We start from the raw sequence: 22,101 nt of genomic DNA, 5'->3' as shown, positions 1-22,101 counted from the left end.
AAGCAAGCTTCCCAATAAAATTGTGCTGTAACCTGTGATCCAGGAGACATGGGAGGAATAAGTTCGAGAGAGCCAGTTGGGGGACACAAAGTTGTGCAGCCCTAGTGCATAGAGCCCGATCTCGAAGGCGCAGAGGTGAAGGTTGCGGTGTGGTCCCTGGTGCCCACCACTAGAGGAAGGATGGGTGAAGATGGAGGTGCTGCTATTTCCACCTGCTTTGATAAGGACTGTCTTGGCCAATTCAAAGTAGAAGTGAGCAGCTGCCTCTGAGGGCTGGTTTGGGACATGAGGAGCATGGCTCTCCAGTCGCCTGCCTTTATACCTAAAAGAAGATAGAGAAACCTTTCAGACAGCATCAGGTACCCCAAGTTCACTAGCTGGGATGCAGAGTTTCTGCCTTTAGGATCCAGAGGAAACAAAACAAGCTCTCCTAAGGAAGTACTTCCTGGTGTACACAATGCTACGCCCCTCGTATCATGCCTAGAGGTTGCCTCTGTGCATCGGTATTATTCATTACCTGCCAACTTCCACAGTCTTTGCACGGGCTCCCCCACTGGCTCTCCTACTGCCACTGGAGGAGGAAGAGCCCAGAGAATCACTTGAAGAACTGCTGATACTGTCACTGTCCTGTCCTCTGCCCCAGGATGTTGTTGTCCATCCTCCACGTAGCGGCCGCCGACTGAGCGTTGGAGAACTGTCAGAGGTGGTTTCAGGAGCGCTGCTGTCAATACTAGCCATGCCTACAACACCAAAACCAACACAGCAATGTCAGCAGGCAAGCGCCTAGCCAGGTCTCCTACAGTTCTGTGTAAGGATAGTCATGACAGTGACAGTCAGACTAACAGCTAGCAGGCATTTAACTTCTTCGCAGAGTACAAAAGCTGAAATTAGCCAGTCTGGCCACAGATATCGCAGTCATTTTGCAGTTCTCTGATTAAAAAACAGAAGTACCCAAGCAGTAAGTATCTTTATTTCCCTCTTCACACCATCCCAACCCCTCAATCTGTCTGCCAAGCTTTACAGCAGAGTATAACAGCAAGAAGCAAAAATGCATACAAGGTCAAGTTCTGTATATTGTATGAGTACGAAGCAAGGAGGAAATCTGTGGAGCAAAGCTTATTTCTTCAGGCCAAAGACCTCAGAAGCAATCAAATGCTTCTGTAATAAAGGAAAGACTGACAGGTAGAATAAAAGAGAAGGTGAATTACTGAAACCCCAGCAGGGTGGCTAGCACAGTGCTATAGGCTGTATTAACTAAGCAGTTCCTACCTGTGTGCTTCTTCTTCTGCCTGACAGGAGAACCCCAGCATCTCCCATTGTATCCACCTCGGTTGCCAAGGGCCAGACGACTGGGGACCTTTCCTTCTTGTTTCAAGACAGTGGACTCCCCTGCAGGCTCACAGGGGGACCTCTGAGAGCTCTCTGCATAAAGAGGACAGTGTCGAGGTAAACATTTCTTTCTGTACCTTTAAAACCAGATGTGCCAGTTTAAAAGTATAAATATTAAAAGACACAGATTCTTTAAAACGTAAGTGCTACTCAGAAGCAAAATTGTATCTGCTCTCTTTCAGTATTCAACATATCAGGCACCAGGTCAAGAACATGTAAGCTTAACAACTCAAGCTTTGGAAGGTGTGTTTCAACTATGGACAAAGTTTCAGAATAACAGTGCTCCAGCAACCTTGACCTTATTGTGCTAATCCTAAACTATTACTAACATCTTTGGGAAGAGTTAAGAGATTATCTGCCTTTCACCAGATGCTGCTGTATGTGATGCTTACCATTGAAGCAGGGACATATCTTGAAGGAAAATATACCCCATTTATCACGGATGCCTTTCAGCCATCATAGTTACTATTCTCAAAGGAAGGCATCTGACTTGGTTACTTTTTGGAATGCTGTTGTACAAAGCTAAAAGATGCAGTCACTGCTGTTTTATGTGCACCAAAAAAATAGTTAACAATTGACCCAACATAGAATAGACTCAAAAGTAGTTTGAATACCTATGCAAAAAGGTCAACAAAAATAGATCCAGCCAAGCAGGTAACAGGAGAATGACGTTCTAGGAACTGTCAAGCAGCCAGATGCTAATAATACCAATCACTTTCAACCACTTCCCAAGGCAGACAAGAGCTTAGTTTCCTCTTTGCACTGATAACCAAAGGGTTACAACATAGCCCTTCCAAAGAACCTCTTACCCTGTGCGCTCTTCTCCACGAAGTTCTCGGGACTGCTCTGGACTGCAGTGCTTACACTGGCTTGCTGAGTGACAGAAGTCCCTGGAAGCTGCTGGATAGCTGCAGTGGACTGGGCAGCGTGTTTGGAAGGAGATTTCTGATTTGCTACTGTAGGCTTGCTCGATGAGTAGAAGGAACTCAGAGTCTGTGGTTTGTGTGTTTGACTCTCTCTGTCTAGCAATTTGTCTAAAATCTTTAACAGCAAGGAAAAAAATAGAACTTAGTAGGAGAGTGAGAAAACAGGCATCATACAGAGAAAGAGGGAGAGAGAAAAGTATCAAATCAGCTTCCTTATGGAAAATAAATTCCATTTGGTTGGATAATAAAGAAAATATTTGCCTCCCTTCTAGAGAGAGCAGGCATCTCCTTGTGCTGAAGATCAGTCATGCACAGTTGAGAGCCTTGTGGTCTGCATTACTGGGAAAGCATAGATTCATTTGTACTCAGTAACAGCCTCATTTTTAGTTCAAAAACCCACTGGCTTCCCATGGAAGGCATCCAACACATACAATACAAAAGCAATTCTGCTACATCAAGCACAGAGTAAGGCTGTTTAGTTCTGCCAGTCATTAGATGTTCTTGCTTAAGTCCCTGCAATTATTTGCTCCCTATCTAAAAATTACAATTACTGAGAAACTGGTAAAGCCTTTTGAGACTCTCAGACACTAGAGAAATTGTTTTCTAGTAGACTACAATAACAGTTTCTCATCCCTGTTTATTACATAATTGAAGAAGAACGTATTAACACATTTTATGGGTTTGTTCATTTCTGCTGTTCATTCTGCACATGAAATGAACACTACAAGTGTGACAGGATTTATCTGTAGACAGCTGATGCTGCAGGTGTTTGTTATTAATCTCTGTAGCAGAGAAAAGTGTAGTAAAAGAGCTTCTCTTGTACAAGTCAGAAATAAACTCTTGCTGGGTAGAACTGTTTCTGAACATAAAATATAATAAAACCTGCCTGAAGCTTTAGCAGTTTTTCATACTGGGGAAGGAGTGGGGCACAGAGTTGTACTCCCTCTCTCACACGGACAGTTAAGAGATAGGTGGATTGAAATGGTATATAGAAGAGGTGAGAGAGATTAAGAGACAAAGGCTTTGCTAGTTACATCGTTCTGCATGCAACATTCCTGCACCAAAACTAAATCAATGCCCAGACCACACGCAAAATGCACACCAAAAACCCCTGGGACAAAGGACTTGTTTCAGCAGGTAAACAAAAGCATGAAATTAAGTGAGAATGCACTTCCAAAGTGGTGCTTAAGAAGCCTATATGGAAAGCGTGCCAGAGCAACGAACACTATGCAGTCAGACTTTGCATCAGTGGGGGAATATAAGCGCTACAACATGGCTTGTAAATCAGCAAGCAGTACATGACACAGCAACTTATACACACTGGCAAAACTGTGAAATCTGTCAAAACCCAAACTTTGCATCACCTTTTCTGCTTTTAAAGAGATACTCACCTTCTTCAGCTTAGATTGATCATCCTTGTAAGTAATCATCAGAGCTAATGCCAGATCCCCCTTCTCCCTTCGGGTGCCTTCACACAACAGAGGATGTTCTGCTTCACTTACAGTTGTCTTCATGCCTGCAAGCCAGAAAAGAGAAAGATGGAAAGAAAAGGTGAGCTCAAGGGGCTTACACAACATCCTGAGCATTACCTATACCTCGGACTGTTTTATTCACCTCACTGTCATAAGTGAAAGAAGAATTTCCCTATTTTTCTGTTCACTTCAGAAACAGCTGTTGAGTAAACAGGAACTGTTGTCTGTTCCAAAATACTAAGCTTGCTACGACTGTCAGAGCAACCAGAGATGCCTCAAGAGTCCAGACCAGCCCAGAACTCCATCTTGAAACAAACTTTTCCAGTTTCTGCAGATGCTACAAGCAAGCATTCCCATGCCATGAAGAACTCATCTTCCTCCTTTCAGAGATAAGGCAACAGAGGATAGGTCTTGTTTAATCCATTCTACTCTTCCTTTTCATGTGCTGCTCTAAAACAGGCATACACATACTGTCAAGAGTATATAACAGTAATATATATAACCACTGCTTTGTTGCTGAAACTGATAAAAGAGGCAGTAATCCAGTAGTGCACCAAGATCCTGAAGTATACAGCAACACCTGCGAGTGCTTCTGCTAGTCTTTAACTACCATTGTCGAAACTCTTCTGATGACCACCTTCTGTTCTCTGAAACTGTCCATCTCAGCAAACAAGAAGAATGGCTAAAATGCAATTTATGACTTTAACATTCAGTTCCTGGCCCATATCCCCCCTTGCATTACTCCTGTCTTTGCAAAGGCACCTCAAACCTGGCATGTTGGACACTTCTGCATACAGTACTGACAATCCATACAAATGCTTTTAATTCTGCCAGACTGAAACCATCCATCAACTCTCACCAGCAAAACGCAGCAGGATGCGGAAAATGGACGAGGAAAGCTTTTGCTTACAATAAAGAGTCTTACCAAGAGCAGCAACAGCTGCTTCAAAACCAAGCTCTTCATCTCCAGGCATTTCATTATTCCAATTACGGCTTGGGGGTCTAGAGCCTGTAGGAGAAACCACTGAAAGAAGACAGGAGAATTAGCGCTTAGCTTTCAAAACCACGATCTCAGGGCAAAAGGCATTTCTGGCAGCTTTTTGAGTTTGTAGAGCTTCCTGTGGTCTAATTCCCAGTCCTCATATCAGTTTCAAGACCACAGCTCTGTTCTTGGTCTTCTTCGCCTTCTCTCTCTGAACCCAAAAGGCTCCAAAACCAGGGAGGCATACTATCAAGCAAGTCTTCTAATCCTACGTTTTTGGGCTCTTCCTTAAATACTAGGTTTATATTAGCCAGCATAAGGAAGGAAGAGTCAATCATTTATAACTATTTTGCAAACACACCAATAGTACTGAAGTATGGTAAGTTTGCAATTGTTTTCAAACATAAGCAGAAGCAGAGCTAATTCCACTGGGATAAAAAATATCTCTAGAGCTACGTGGATGAAAAAGCAAGTAACAGTGTGGAAAGATCAAGCTTAGGCTGTTCTCACACAGAAGACAGTTCCTTTCTGAAACTCTCTGAAGATCTGGAATCTTAGAACATGCTGTACGCACATGCAAGCCAATACAGACTGTACCTGGAGTGCACAGGACATCAAAAATAAAGCTAGCCAGCATGAGAGGCAGGACAGGACGATAATCACATAAGGTCCCTTCTCGCAGTTCTTCGGCTCTTCCTCGAATAGTATTCATCTCATTAGTGCCCAAGGGAATCTTCTTCAAGAGAGCTACAATCTCAGACTCCTGATATGCCAGCTTCACCTAGCAGTGTCCAGGAAGAAACAGAAAAAGCAGCCATCAGCATAGGCCCTGTGCACAGCTGACCATTTCTCCCTACACAGATGTTGAAGTATAGCAATAGGTTTTCTTGATTTCTTAGATGACAGCATTCCTTAGAACAAAAGCCACCCTTACCACTCCCTCTACGCTCAATATAGACATTCAAATCTAACAGAAGTCTTGCTTCATATTTACACACAGCTTCTTTTTAACTCAAATTATTTCTCTGAAACTATGCACAGAGAAAAAACTTCAGTCTTCATTAGAACATTAGAAGAAGTGTTTGGTTGGACAGGTCACTGGAAAAGGAGATCACTCCTAATGTAGTGTACTTTTTCCTACAATTAAGTAATGCATCAGCCTGAACCAAGAGGAACTGAGTAGTAGACGAATGGGCATGGGGTGGCAGCAAACATGCCACCACAATAGAGATCATTATATTCACAACTCTGTGCCTTTCCTGCATTCTCTGCATTTTACCAAGTGAAGGTGACTGCTTTCACCTGAACACCTTAGGCAGCTGGTGACTGCCAACCTCTTAATCAATCTTATCAGACCCTAGTAAGTACAGATAATCCAAACAACAAGTGTACTTGGTGAATTCCTAGCAACAATACACATTTCCAGAATCTGCACAACCCTGCACTCAAAAGAAAGACCAAGAAAGACCGCTGCAACTCGCAGACAAGGTGTTAATTGGCCACTTTTTTTCTAAATAAGGAAGCCTAATAGTCATTAAGCAGTGTCCACTGCATGCCTACAACCATACATATGTTCGTATACCAACAAATGAAATATCAGCAAGAACAACAGTTTTCCAATATGAAACAATTGTACTAGTTCACCCAAAGGAATAAATTTCAAACCATTTAAAACCATTTAAGCAGTGCAAATATGGACAATTCAGTTTACAAACAGCCTCCCCCTCCCCCCAGATTAGCTAAGCAATCTAAAAACATATTTAAGATAATATGAAGTAAGCTGTTGCAAATGAAAAAATGTGCACAAAGGAGGTGGCCCTCACTTAAACATTTTTAAGTTCACAGATTCATGTGAAAGCAAACACCTGTTGGCAGATAAGGCCTGAGCTTCCTTTCAGTGAAGATGACCTCAGATGAAGTGATCTTTCCAATCAAGTTCCAGGAAGATCAATGTGTGCTTGGAACATGCACACAACCCAGTTAGTTCCAATGCAACTAGTTTTAAGGAAACTTATATTATAAAAGCATGACCAAACTTCACAAGCTAAAATGGGAAATACATGAGCATAAGCAGTCAAGTAGCACAATGTCACTTATGGATACCATCTTTCTGAAATGCTTCATACCTCCAGGGCCTTGGTAGAGGCAGGTGGTCTCTGTAGCTCCAGGGCAAACATTCCTATCCGGAAGGCCAGATTGTGGTACTCTAGCCGCTCACTCAATACGGTCAGTAGGAAAGCAGCTTTGGACAAGGTGTTGGTTGCCATCCAAGTCTGCTTACTGGTTGATACCTTGTTTTTTTTGCCCTGTTCGAGAAGAAGATTATAGTAGGACATTTTAGAAAAGGAATGCACCCCAGCTCTGACAGTATGAACAATAACTGTCTGCACCCATGCAGCAAGACAAGGACTGGCCCATTTGTCTAGAAGCAGGCTCATTCTAGCTCTCCTGATTGATTTGATGCCTGCCCTTCCACCCTTTCAGAAACATAAGGAAGATAAGAACTAACTTACTTTACTTCATTCCCTTTGCTGAAGAATTCCAAATCCCAGCGGTTACAGATAACCATTGCTCCTTTCCCTATCTCTTTCCAGCACAGCACAGGGGAAGATATGGCTTGTTGGTAAGACATATGTTCACTGTTGGATTGGTGCTGCGCAGGCAGATGTTGCACGCCTGTCCCTTCCAAGGGCAGGGAACCCTTCCATACAGCAAACACTGCTTAGTGCCACTACAAGTGATTTTCTGGAAGCTTATGCTTATTTCTTTCCTTCCCAGCTCTCTATCCCAAAATAGTGAAGCTTCTAACATTTCCAGTGGCACATATTTTAAAAGAGGAGACTAAGAGTTTGGGAAAAATCATAAAAAATAGGCAGGTCACATATGCACAAAGTTGCATAAAAATCAAGACTTCTTTGTGGTTCATGTATAATATTACAGCACAGAGCAGAAGGTACCTTTTAAACAAAAATACCCTTCGAAGTTGAGGCTAAATAGGATGTTTTGTTCAACCAGATTTTAAATGTATTTCTAAAAAAGCTGCTTCCTGCAACTTTTAACAGCCAAACCAAGCTTCTCTCTGACGCAAATGGAAAAGGGAAAATTTTTTAATAAAATTTAGTTTCTAAAAGCGCCAAGTCCAGTTGAATGGCTTGTTATTTTCTTCCTTCTATTCCCTCCTCCTTCTTCCCCCAGTAACTGGGCACATCAGTGACACCTGAGAAGTCCAATCCAAAGAGATTATCAAGTTCTGCATCTGCATCACAGTAAATGAGAAATGCCTGGGAATGCTATTGCACTCACCCTACATATTCCTTCTAATCTCTAACCTGCGATATTAGACAAGCTCTCTCTCTACCTTAGTTGGTGGCTGTTCCACTTTGAGATCTGGAGGGTTGGCCAATAGGTCCCTGGCCAGCTCTACAGTTAAGCGACATGCTTCATTACTGTATCCATGTGCATACAAGGCCTCTGCACAGGCAAACAGGATCTGCAACAAAGAACAGATGGTCACATTTGAACCACATTCCCCCAGTCTGGAGGTCAAAGCACTTGTCGCAAAGCCTCTGTAAAACACAATTCACAATTAACCTCAGTAGCAGGTCTTCTCAGAGAATCCTCCTTGCCTGGGCCTTCATCATCCCTCTAAGTACTCCTCTAAAAACCCTTATCTTCCATGATTAAGTCCTCTCCTCCCTCCAGGTGCTATAATCAGATAATTACTCAAAGATAAACTAAAATCAAAGCTGAGTTACTGTAACTGTTTCCATGCATACCCAGATCAGCTTCTTGCTTATATAGGTGCAAACCCTAAACATGTTTTGAAGTTTTTACAGGAATGTGTCACAGCATATTTAGACTGTGTCTTGTTTTCCAGAGAATTTCTGTTTATGTGGTTGGATTTAAATTTCTCCCGCTGGGCATTTTTTTTTTTCTGTTTTTTTTTTTTTTAATTTGAGTTCAGTCAATTTTTCCATTTCCAAGAGCAAGGTGAGGGAAAAAGCAGACACTGTTTTACCTACAATCTTATACATTCGTAAATCCTGGAATCTGAGATGGTATGAGCCAAAACTAGGACACACTTGAAGGGAGCAGAGCAATAGAGGGTCAAGCATGCAGGATGCAGAAGTGTGATATCACTACATTAAGACTGTAGATATGTTATGATACAATGGGTTATGATGACATTATAGTTAAGCACTTGACTTAAAAACATGCGAGGTTAACTGTGCCAGCTGAGAGGGCAGTGAGATAGTGACGTGTACAATACATAAAGAAAACCGCCCAACAGTGTTCTGAACTAGATCCACTCACCTCCATCCGGTTCTCCTGCTCCAGAGGCTTTATACCAGCAAATATATCCTGCTCCTCTTCATTTCCTCCTTCAGCTTTGTCATCATCTTCCTTGGCTACCTCCTGTGGATTCAGATAGTATACCTGGTAATCGTCTTCCTCTTCTCCCTCATCCCCTCCCCCTGCTGCACCGTTCTCCCCCACTTCTTCTGGCTTCAGGCTCACACCACCGCTGTTCTCATCTGCAGAAGGCAGGTCGTCATCGCCACTACCCATTTCTCCCACAGGATCCTTAGATGATTTCTTGGCCGTGGAACTGCTCCTGACACTGGGCTCAGGTCCCTCAGAGAAATACACCCCACCATCCTCTTCAAAGGTGTCCCTGTAGCTCCTGCTCAGTGGGCTTTCTGTAAAACTAAATGTGTTGCTGGCTTCTGCCCCCAGAGCCAAGCTGCTGTCATCCAGGCTCATCTCTGCCAAGTCCGGCTCCAGAGAGCTGTCTTCGCTGCTCATGCGGCGTTTCCCACTATGTTTACTGGTCAAGCCTTTGCTCACTGGCAACTTGGTTTTGCCCACTCCAGTCTTATATACAGTTTTATCACCTTCCGCCGAAAGTCGTCTCAGAACCCTCTGCGGTGTTTCAGAGACAACTTTCCGCTTTCCAGTGAGCTCCTTTGGACGTACTGCTGGCTCCTGGGGAGAGGGACGTGGCCTGTCCCCAGGCTGCAGGCATGGTCCGCCAGGCTCCTGTCCATGAGTTCTACCAGTCTCAGAGGCAGTTTCTGCACACTGCAACCGGCAACTTCTCTGCTGAATGGCCTTCACCCAACAGAATGAGTTCTTCTTGTCAGTGCTGCTGTATGTGATCCCAGGAATAGGATAAGCCTCTTCCCAGTTGAAGTAACAGGCTTCCACAGCTGGCTTAAAACCCTGGAAGAGCTTCTCCAGTGATTTCTTGTGCTGACCCCTCTTGACATTATCTATGACTTTCAGCTGCCACTGTCTGAGCTGTGAGCAAAGGTCCCTGCGCCTAAGGGAAGAAGTGAGAGGACAGGTTAGAAAGCAGACAAAATACATCAGCAACAAAACTAATTCACAGAATACCTCCTCCTCTTAGTCATAAAACTGTTCTGCTAAAATAAGTATACATAGCATTAGTGAGAAAGATAAGTCTAGAAAAAGAAACGGGTATATTAATGACCAAGTCCTAGACAAGCCTACAATATAGAAACAACATCAGCACCAACACAAAAGCATGCTGCAAACAGGAAGGTTAAAAATGAAGTACTGTCTACTCTGTTAAGAACCTCAAATAAGGCATTGCATTATAGGTGCCTTAGCAGTCTCAGATTGCTCCTCCCCAGGGGCCAGAATCATTCATAAAACAAAGAGGGGAAAGAGCACTGTGAACAAATTCAACCAAGGCTTTCACAAGTGCAATCTAAATAGCCCCTTGCATGGAAGCACACTGCCAGAAAGGATCACCTGATTTACCTCTTGGGTTCTTATGTTTTACTCAAATATGCCTTTCTAGAGGCACAACAATTTGATTTAGGCTGTAGCAGGCTATCCTCAGAAAACTAAACTCTTGCAACCCTCAGGCACAGAACAAGCAAGAAAAAAAATGTAATTGATGTTCAAAGAAATCTGAGGAGCTGGTAGGATTACATATAACTATTACAGCAGTTAGTCCCCTGCCCTATATTACCAGGGGATGAGCAAAGCATTTCTGCGTTCCCCAGCTCCAAACCTCGCTTAGAGTCTAAGTATACAAGTGAGATGGTTTGAATGGACTACATGTTTAGTTGATCTAGTTCAAGAAGAGGAAAAGACATCTTTAGACACTGCACCAAGTATCTAAGTCAACTGCCATCTTATTTCTGCCACAGATTTCAGGGATCTGGGGTACAAGCCCAACACTTGAATCCGCAGATTTCCTATTAAAAGGACAGGGAAATAAACCAAAATGGGGTGGCCGAGCTTAGGTGCAAAGGGACAAAGTGAGCTCAAAAGAATGGACTCCTTCTATTTGACCATTAAAGAAACCAGTTAACAAGGGGCAGACTGGCAGGGCTTAGTCAAGGAGCGGATTTTCTGAAGGAAAAAGGAGGAGGGGGAACTACTGAGAAAAGATAACATGAAGGTGAGAATCTGCAATGAATTACGAATGAGACAGCAAGTTTCCTTATGGCTCACTGGGAAGAGTAGTGAGAATGGACAGAAAGAGGTTTCTTCCTGCTGATTATTCAAACTCTAAGAGAATAGGAAATCAAGCAGGAGCATTTGAATTATGCATGAGTTTAAGTAGGAGCTTTGAGCACATTTGAAGTGCATCAGATAACTGGAATGTGAATACACAACACAACTTCATACTTTATTAAAAGTCAAAAAGCTTTTATGGTTTTTCTATGTGACATGATTGATGTTTGTGTTTATTTTAAGCTTCATTCCCAGTTTCATAGCATCTTCAATTTGTTTTCACCATCTATGTTTAGCTACTTCATACTGTAAGCTGCAGAAGACAGAAACTGGCATCCATTTTAGTGTTCCTGATGTATCTTACAAAGATATAGCATTGTATCAATGTTATGTAGCAACATTTTTCTTTTTCACAGAAAGCAAATATTATTAACATGCAACTGTACTGAAAAAGCACCCTTTCTTTGTTCTGAAAAAAAAAATTCTGGCCATTTATAGCACATTAAATTAATACAGTACAATTTGCACACTACACTTTGTAGATTAGACAGATAAAAAAAATTGCAATGTCAAGCACAACATTTAACATGAGCCCTCAGTACCTGAAATGCTATTCAATTTATGTTAAATAAAGTGGTGGTGATTTACCAAGGCACAATATGGTATAGAAACCTACAGAAGCCTCAGAATTTTTCCTCAGGTACTGAAAAACACATACCTGTGATATTACTTGCGAATACTTTGCAGAGAATAAGCTCCCTAAGAGCACAGGAAACAAGAAATGGTTCATCTTGAAACAGGCAACAGCAAATAACAGGGCTAAACAAAAATCAATAAATTGCTGAATGACTCAAGTTTTTAAAAGCATTAAAATTATTGGTAACCTGTATTACCATCCACAGAAAATGTCCTCCACTGGGATGCTGAAATGTAGAATTATGCTCATACATTATAGGGACAAAAATCAGTTGCTTTCTCTCAGAAAACAGCTAACTATTCACACTACAAGACGTTGCTAAAAGTAAGTGACAATATCAGTTAAAGTTGAAAGCAGTTATAGTTCTCTTAAACCTTACATAGCACATAGGCCAGAAGGACTAACAGTTAAACAGTTTGCTTAATGAGGTGATGATATTATCACAGGCCATCTACAGGACAAAACTTCTTGAGTGTGCTTGCATATCAAAGAAATAAATGAGAGATCAGAGCCCACTGTTTAAGAAGTCTCCACACTCCACACCCATTATAATTACCCAACTCTAGTGCTCACCTTTGTGGACTAATAGTTGGGTCAAGGACAGCCAGCCTCCAAAGAACCACCATCTCGTCACACATACTCGCACAGGCATGAGCAGCTACTTCCGACTGGCCATTGCTGCGGCCCGTGTGCCCACTGGCACTGCTGTGTGAGGCAGATGTTCGCACACTGTACCACCAGCCAGTTATCTGCAGGAGAAAGGATGTTCAATAAAGCTGTGTTCTGGCTACCATCTCATCCCTTGCTCTCACTTAACCTTTTACCACAAGGCTACCGAATCTGCATACCACAACTGTGTAAATATTTAACAGGTAGCTAGTACTGTATTTTCATTTCACTCCAAAATAACTGAGAGATAGAACAGTACTAGTTTGTGAGAACCAAGGGTCGCAAAATTTGTTTCATTCACAGAAGGCATATGCCCCCACAGGGAAAAAAAAAAAAAAAACACAGCAGATTTGTTTACTAGAAGCCTTAACGTTTGGAGAAAAAAGTGAACAAATGTGATAAGTGAAGCATTTCTTTTCCTCTGCTCAAAACTGAGATATACAACAGGGTAATAAAGAAACTCTCACTGCGTCTTATTATGGAGAGAGATCAGTGTCCTGAACTATCAAAGGAAAACTTTTCCATAACAAGAATCAAAAATTTATCCGACAGATTACAACTCAAACCTACCAAAAGAATCTCAGTCTCTGAGATTCTATCACTCATCACCTGCCAAAATGACAGCTCATAATTGGTGTACTTTGTTTTGGAAAAATTATTGTAATGAACCTCCTTGCCTGGGCAGAAGCTAAAACAGGTTTGCTTAAAAAAAAAGAATTCAAACTCATACACAAATGTTAAAATGGTTGGGTATTTTGGGGTTGTAGCATTGCTGGGGCATCTCTGAATCAGCACAAGAGAAAACTATAAGATAATTTTGGTGTAAGGTGGCATAGGTCTGTAATGCACTTAGATTGTTAAAATAAACAAACTCAGCCGTGAATTTAAAGGCACATGGGATCAATCTGATTAACAGAAGTTCTTTTTTCCTCACAGCAGGGAGGTTCAATTACCTGCTCATAGTTGAGACACTGGTCAGTCAAAATCTCCAGCAAAGGAGCTGCATTGCTATCCCGCCTCTTAAACATCTCCCGCACAATGGAAAGCAGGTTCCAGATTCCCTCGGGCTCCCTTCCTCGCAGAGGACGCAGGAGACAGGCCCACTCAGCAGCAGCTGGTGGCTCCGTGGAAGAGAGATACATTGAATTCACATCACTGCATATAAAAGAGAGGTGCAGGAATGAGGAAAAACGAAGTCAAGCACAGCCACACGAAATCCCACGGGTATAGGCTACACCCAGAAGTATGTGCGTGCGCTGAATGGGACAACCACACAGAACAGAAGAGAGGGTAAATAGCTGAAGCCTGAGAACATCACACAAGTAAAGTATTGCACAAATACACAGCATGCTCTACCAAAATAGCATTGGACAAAGTATGCAAAACTAGTCTGGAAGACTGACATCAAAACCAAGCATCCTTCACTCCATGGCATCACATAAGGGTACATACTATCAAGGTTAAAAGAAAGAGCTTACAGATTATGTGAATATTACATTTTCCCTTGAATGGGAAAAACTTTACCTGAAAACAACAGGAGAGGGTCCACAGAATTTATGAAGAGTTTTCTTTATGTTGTCACTCAGAGTAGACTCATCTAAGTACCAAGTGCTTTGATCTGATGCAGAGGGTCCAGCAGTGGGATCTGAACAAAAGAACACATATACAGTTCAGAGGTTTTGAAGAGATGTTCTCTGTGTGTCCCACCACAAAGATTACAGGGAGCATATAAACAATATCACTCAGCTTATTTCACCAGTTGTAGAACTTCTCACAATTTCAAAATATTATTCTGGCATCACCTTAACCACTGAGAACACTAAACTGGGAGGTGAAGTTGCCATGCTGAATGGCAGAGCTACAACCAGGATTGTGCCAACAGAAACCTCATGAAGTTCAGCAAGGAAAAATGAAAACTTCTGTACCTGAGGCAGAAAACCCCATGCAGGTTGAAAATGGATTGAAAAGAAAATGGCTGGGTGGCTGAAAGGGCTTGGAAATTATGGTGAATGTCAAGTGGAATACAAATTATTGACACACTTTCATCACAAATAAATCAAGCTGCACACTGGGCTATATTAGGAAAAGCAGAGCTACCAGATGTAAGGAAGTTATTTTACCCCCCTCTATTTGATATTAGTAAGGCTGCACCTGGAATATTGTATCCAGTAATGGGTCCCCTAGTTTGGCCTCAAAAACAATAATGAGAAACTAGAGAAGACTCAGCTGAGAGCTATCAAGACAGTTAGCACAGAGCACACAACCTATGAAGAAAGGTTGAGAAAGCTGGGATCATTTTGTCTAACAAGAGGGTGAGGGGTAATCTAAAAAAATCCTTTATCTGTCACAAACACAGCAGAGCCAAAGTCTTTTCAGTAGTGGAAGACGATAAAACAAAGGCCAGTCATAGTGGAAGACTCATACTGGTCATTAGGAAAAAAATCTTCACCAAGAGGGAAATGCAGCACTACAATAGGTTAAGATCAACTTCAGTAGAAAAATCTTCTGAAATTTAGAAAGGGTGCAGTGCTCAACGCTCCCTTTCTCTCCGCACACCCTGACAAGTCCACCACACTAGCAATTTCCTGTAGCTGCTTCATATATAAACATAAATATCTGTACTTGCCCCCTTTCCTTGACCTCCACTTGCAATCCTAGATATATAGTGATTCGTCAGTTCAGAAACTCAAAGCAACAGAAAAATATCTGCATCCTATTTTTGACACAAATTATTGAAATAAGATACAACAACGTTACCTGGGGCTCCACACACTGTGTTGATGGCAGTAGACTGAGAAGATAACAACTCATCCAGCAAGCGCTGAGCAGTTGGAAGAATCTGCAAATGTGAAGGAAACTTTCAACATACACAGTATCTCTTGTCCTGCTGTATCTAGCCAAAGACCCACCTGGATTTTCAAGTATTAAATATTGCTTATGTATTTATACATATGTATATGTAAGTATGTTTATATAAGACATGCATATATCTATATGCCTACTTATCTGTGTGCGTGCGTGCGTGTGTGTGTGTGTATACACACACCTCGTTACTTTTACGATTTCTTTTCCTAGAAATTTCCTTCTTCATCCATGTTTTCAGAAAGGACGGCAGAGGGTGCTAGCGGTAATACAATAGCAGAACTAGCTGCTCCACTTTCTCCTCTTCTTTCTCAAAGCAAACCTTTATGCAAAGCTTACTTCCTACATTCACGCCCTAAGAAATAAATAAAACCATCATAGGTTATTAGTTTCTTTCTCATTTCTTGAGGAGGTGGAGCTGCCAGCAGAGCGTGATACTGCAGCTGGTTTTCAGAGATATGAAGCGACTGCCGTCAAGGTCACCATTTTCCTGCACTTACTCTGAATGTTTTTTGTTTCTTGTTCCTAAATCATTTCTCTAAAAGCAAGTTCATGGGAATGGAGGAGAAAACTAGTAAATTTACATCTATGCATAATTCTGCAGGCAGACTTTAGTTCATTTACTATGCTTATAGTGGAGAGGCAGTACATATATTAACTTAGGCTCAACACTAAACTAATGCAATCATAGCTTCTGGCAATTCAGAGCACAAGCGAAGGTGGCTCACACCTGGCTGCAAAACCTTGAGTAGAGCGAATTGGCCTTTTGATCTTTCAAGTCTTTGGGGGAGGAAAATGAATAGCAAAAAGCTCTTTTTTTCCCTCACTTTCAAACTAAGCCTGGGCTGCAACCTTAGATCTATTTACTCTTTAGCATTTACATTCACAATAGGCTAGGGATACAGTCAGGATTTAAATGACTAGCAACATAACATCTGATATCCCCCCTACCTCTCTCTGCACAGCAGCTGCATTTGAAAATCATACTGTAAAGCAAACAATATTAAATACAGCTTGAGACAGATATTTGCAAATAATATGGATCCATCTCATAAACAGGTGTAGAAAAACAATACTTTAGAAGGACGTAATTTGCATTTAAGTCACCTGAAGAGACAAGCTCAGCATTAAGCTATTCTTGCACCTTTTTTCACTACTACATGTTTTAAGTGGCCAAAAAGCAGAAAAGTCCTAGGATGAGGCAATGCCACATCTTAAGGTTGAAATACCAGGGACCTCCAGAGATTTTCCCTTGGGCACTTTCGTCAGGACACATATATCTAACTGGAGTAGTAAAATTGGATTCCTAAAGGGAGATTAATCTTGGGAGAAGAACTGGGTAAGTACTTCCAGCTGCTCAACGTCACTGACATTTTCATAGAAATGCAAAACACTTTCCATAAAGATTTTGAAAAACACCTCTTATCTAGCTGCATTCCTGAGGCCACCATCCCTTCACATTTGAAAGTAATTCAGCAGTATTACTTGAGTATAATGTAATTCACCAGCTGGAAATACGGATAAAATGAAATCATGTGAGCAGCCCGCTCTGTTTCTACATCATGTAGTCAAAATAGAGACCCAAGGTATCAAAACATCTCCATTCAGAAATCTCAGAGACTGTTGGAAGAGTTTGGGGCATGCCTTCCTTTTTTAAGGGAATTATATTACACAGGCCGAGATGCATCTGCCAATAAAATCCAAACTTTTCTGTTGGGCAGCATCCCATCAGATTATCTGGCAAGAAGTAATATATTCGTCCAGATGTTCCTGAGTGCACAGCTGGTACAGATAACTGAAGGAGAAACAAGCCCTCCAAAAAGGAGCAGACACAAAATATACGAAGCACCATATCAGGCAAACAATTCACATGCTATTCAGGAAACAACTACCACCACTAGTAGCCTTTCAAAACTCTCCTTTACAGAGTACCAAACAAGGTGGCATAAAGCTCTGAATCCTTAAAGAAAAGCCTTTTCATGCCCCGCAGAAAGATGCACATGCTATTGTTACTGAACTCTCAGCAACAAGAAAAGTTTTTAATATCATTTTCATATTATTGACTCCTAAAGCAGATTAGTGTTTCTGGAGATAATTTAGAGGATGTTCCAGAGATAGAATATCTTCATGTCCCAAGCATACTATCACAACATAAACAATAGACAAATGCTGACAGTATTCTAACTTCTACCCAAGACATTGCGCACACGGTACTGAAATGTGCCAGGTATTCAGGCAGGGCAGTGTTTCTCTGCCTCATTTGGTTGAATCAGAATAAAAAGCTGCCAAGCCCTTATATTTTTAATTTTAAAGTAAACATTTCGCAGACATTTCAATATGCTTGTATAATTGATGCATGCATTTTGACCAGATGATAGAAGTGACCTGACCTTGAAAAATAAAGGTATTTGAGGAATAAGAAAGATTTTACTTTTGACCAACAAAATTCTTTTCTCTATTGTTTTTCATAACCCAAATGATTCTTGGGAATCACCAAGAAAGTACATGGGAGAAGTCAAAAGATCACCGACTGGGTGCATTAGGGACTGCCCACCTAAGGCATATGCAGCACAGCCCCTGGGTAGTCTTCTCAAATAACAAAATCTCACAAAAAAGAAAAAGCATTTTGTTCTGATCTGTTTTTGACCACTGTACATTTATTTCAGTTTGATCTTCATATGCACAAGCTAAACACACATTTATGCTAATATTAACAGCCAGCACTGTTTGCTCTCCTTTTAAAACATTTCTCATCTTCTACTTGGCAACAGGCAATTGTCAAATAATAGAATGGCAAACTTGAGAAGAACTGAAAGCCAGTAAACTCCTAATCAAATAGCATAACTGATTATCTTGCAACAAAGCCATCCAGGATAAAGATACTAGAATTTAACAGGCTGGTCCTATTGATTGTCCCCATTTACCTGTTGTGGAAGTTCACTGATTAGGTACTGAGCAAATTTTTGCAACTGGTCTCTTTGTAGCCGAGACAAGGACTCAGAAACAGGTGCTCGTAAGCACACTGCAGATGCCTGAGGAAAAAAGGAGACATAATGCTGGCATTAGCAGGTCAGACATAAGCTGTGTCTACTGGATGATTCAAGCATCATGAACAACAGCTACAGCAAGGCACAACATTCATGGTCTCAATGGACACAATTTTTTTCTGTAATTATGTACAGCAGAATGATGCAGATAAGATGCAAATAAGCTGTCTAGGTTTTATAAAAACTGTTTTTAAGACTTTCTTGTCAAGGAAATTGCTTTAACAGCTGTGCTTAAGATCTGTTGTTGCTAGCAATTGCACAAATACTGGCAGAGATTTCACAAACAAACCACTTAAATAGGACATTATTTTTTAAGCTTCTGGCAAAAGTAGCTCGGTGGGGGGTTGTTTCATAGAATCGCAACCACCTCATTTATCCCATTAAACATTTTCTTTTCAATCTTAAAATCAATCTCATTTAATATCTCAGAACAACAGATCATAGATAATAAAAACTATGTTTTTTCACCATACAGACTAAAAATAGTCCAAACAGCACCCATTTAAAATTTAACTTTGAAGCAAGCAAGAGCACTTTGATGATAAAGATGCTTCTGATATTGATTTGTCTACATAGAGCAATATTCTTCAGAATGTAATTTGCCGGTGTTCACAATCGGTATACACAAACATGAAAATCTTTTTGCTGTCATCTTTCAGATGAGAGAAAGGATGGGGGGGTAGGAGGGGGAGGCATGATCATCTTACACAAGTTCCAAACTTTCCGGGTGCCAATATACTATGAATTAAAGTTTGCTTCACAGTCTCACTCTATGTAACATTTCGGAGCAGAACCTAAATCTTTAACAATTCTACTGCCATGAAGGACAAAAAAAATATACTGATATTCTGATGATTTCACACAACTATCACCTTAAGCCCACTACAGTTGTCTATTGTGAAATGTTACTGACAAACTATTGGCAAGTTTCATCAGGTAATTAGCACTTATTTAGGAACGTGGAGTTGATCATAGCTCTGTTAGCTACAAAATGTTGTGTGACTGCAGAGAATATTCTGTTCCTTTCCATCTTCCAGGCTTAATCCTTCCTTAAAACATATTTATTACAGTTTTCCAAAGACTTAATGAGATAAAACCACACACAAGACTGAATGCTTAACTTGTATATCACTTGTGGATTCTACCTTTTTTCACTTGAAGATCCTTGGGATAGGGAACACATTTTCACTGTACACAAGGCCACTGAGAATGCTACAGCCAAATAAAAATATACAGATAACTACTTGTTTGAAATTCACAAGTCAAAATGACAAATGGTCAGGTGAACATAAAGACCAACAGTGATCAAAATTACTTTTCCTCTGCACTCTGAATGATCAAAGAGACTAAAGAAAGAGCTTTCAAATCCCATATTTACAAAGACCTTTAATAAAAGATTAACTACTGGTGACCTTTTACGCCTTGCAGAACTGAGAAATGACTAATTCTAGCATTTAAATGCACAGGAAGGGATGGATAATGACTGTTTACCTACTTTTAGCAATTCACACATTATCAAAGGACATTCTGCAGCTTAGAGCCTCAGTCAATTCACACTGCAGACTGCAACTGTGAGCACACACTTGCACAATCTGTAACCAAAGAGGAATGCCAAGAGCAACATCTCTAGGGATGCGTAAAGCTGTAATGACAGACAGCCTCAGAGGGAAAGATGCCTAGGGAGGAGTAAAACTGTATTCAAATGCCTACGTTGTGTATCCGGAAGAGACAGAGAGCCACGACGTGAGCACACCACTTGGCCCCAGCTCCACAGGTGCAGCTGCATGACGTGATCCTGCATCGGTCAAACATCACTGCCACGTTGTACGCACCTTTGGGTGGCACCATCTGGGGTGGTACCACTGTGGCACTCAGATGGAAGCCTGTCAAAATTCAAAAGTCCGAAGTTACTGTTCCGGTGCCTGAGACAGGACATATTCAGTTAGCATGGAAATTCATGTATGTGCAATGTAAACAGCAAAACAATAATATTTGTAGCAACCTGGCAACAACGTCCACACAGGAATGGCCACTAGTTTAGAATCTCCAGCATCTGTCTCTTCCCTATCAGCTAAAACAGCACATTAGCAGAAAGACATAACATATTTTAAGTTCAAAAACACAAGCATTTAATATATTAATTTATATTTAACAAGGTAAAGCAGGAATGGATTAAGCCACCACTGAAAGGCGTGGCTTTTGCAGGCTGGGGTCACAGCTAGACTATACATACTTTGGGCATGACTTGTATGTTCATTAGCTGGCAACAGTGCAGAAGAACAGGTTAGACGATTTTTTCAGAATTATTTTCAACTCAATCAACTTTCACAATATTGCAGTGAACTAGAGGTAGCTCTTATAAATTCTTACCATCGCCTTGTGGCTTCAGAAGCCCCAGTTTGCAAGAAAAAAAATATAAACCAAGTACTTTGAAAACAAAAACAAACCAAAAAACAATCTTGCTCAGATTAAAATCAGTCTTTCAATGGGAAAAGGACATTTCAGCAACAGCACTTAAAAGAATCCGGCCTACTCCTCTGCGTTCAAACAAATGAATTATGAATCTCACAAGGTGCAGGATGACAAAGAACTTTAATGAGACTTGGCTTCATGTAAACCCATGTACAGTACATGCTAGTTGAACTCATAATGCAGCTTCTTCTACAAATAATAGTTATGCAGAGGCACAACATAAGGAGCAGGAAAAGGCCATTAAGAGCACAAATTTTTCCACTTGCCTCTACGGCCCCTATCACCAGTTAATTTTCTTCAGTAGCAATGAATATCAATCTCAAAACCTTTTCGCTAGATTCAATTTCAGTTTTAATGCAACATAAAAAGCACAAAGGGTATCAAACCTACAATCAGAATTCGGTCCAATGATCTACCTTAGGTTTGGGACAGATGTTTGAAACAGTTTCTCCCTCATCACCATGGGCAAGTAAGTTATAAATCCGGGTTACTAAGTTTTATGATGATATTGGAGGTTATAATAACCACAGTGTTCAGTAGCACACATGACCTTTTAAATCCCATTTAAAACAATGTGCAGTAATTCTTTTTCAAAATATAATCCCTATTCCAATATAAACTTGCTGTTACCTTGTTTAACCTTTTTATTTCTCCTGTGCACCAGCATTCAAATCCTCTTCTTGATGTGGGTGATTATTTTGATTAGTACACAGAATGCCACCCAAATTCTTCAGCTATTTTAGCAATTGGAACAGAATCAAAACAAAAGAAGGCATTCACCACAAAATTACTGCACTGCTTATTACTAGCTACAGTTCTAATTTATGCTCCGCACTTGGATAATACAACCCAAACAGTTCAGCTAGTCCTTCTGTTACACTAGAGGCATCTCAGACTAATGCCAAGATGTCCTAATTTTCACAAAAGCAAATTAAGCATTTCACAAACTGTAACTGCGGCAACTCGATTTCACTGAGAAAAAGCAGTATTCTAAAGGTGTTAAAGAAGAACGGGTCACAATTATCAAGATCCTATCGTGATTTTTTCTTTTTTATTTGCACATGAAGACAATTAACTGATTAAATGCAAAGAG

The 22,101-nt window shown here is 40.9% G+C and overlaps 1 protein-coding gene across 1 annotated transcript in view; it reads right to left on the bottom strand.

The window, feature by feature from the left end:
* Window positions 1-22,101, bottom strand: part of ZSWIM8 (zinc finger SWIM-type containing 8) — a 61,692-nt gene that overhangs the window by 9,975 nt on the left and 29,616 nt on the right. The window contains exons 4-19 of the mRNA XM_062579875.1: window positions 20,247-20,419; window positions 18,414-18,521; window positions 15,385-15,466; window positions 14,152-14,272; window positions 13,581-13,782; window positions 12,532-12,707; window positions 9,084-10,092; window positions 8,128-8,259; window positions 6,896-7,075; window positions 5,367-5,550; window positions 4,713-4,811; window positions 3,707-3,831; window positions 2,199-2,430; window positions 1,270-1,422; window positions 518-740; window positions 33-322 (exon numbers count right to left, since the gene is read on the bottom strand). Coding sequence (XP_062435859.1) covers window positions 33-322; window positions 518-740; window positions 1,270-1,422; window positions 2,199-2,430; window positions 3,707-3,831; window positions 4,713-4,811; window positions 5,367-5,550; window positions 6,896-7,075; window positions 8,128-8,259; window positions 9,084-10,092; window positions 12,532-12,707; window positions 13,581-13,782; window positions 14,152-14,272; window positions 15,385-15,466; window positions 18,414-18,521; window positions 20,247-20,419 — 3,489 coding nt within the window. The remainder of the gene's footprint in view (window positions 1-32; window positions 323-517; window positions 741-1,269; window positions 1,423-2,198; window positions 2,431-3,706; window positions 3,832-4,712; window positions 4,812-5,366; window positions 5,551-6,895; window positions 7,076-8,127; window positions 8,260-9,083; window positions 10,093-12,531; window positions 12,708-13,580; window positions 13,783-14,151; window positions 14,273-15,384; window positions 15,467-18,413; window positions 18,522-20,246; window positions 20,420-22,101) is intronic.

Source organism: Rhea pennata, chromosome 7 (genome assembly GCF_028389875.1).
Source record: "Rhea pennata isolate bPtePen1 chromosome 7, bPtePen1.pri, whole genome shotgun sequence".
In the NCBI taxonomy this organism is placed as follows: Eukaryota; Metazoa; Chordata; class Aves; order Rheiformes; family Rheidae; genus Rhea; species Rhea pennata.
This window is presented reverse-complemented; position numbering and strand designations above follow the sequence as displayed.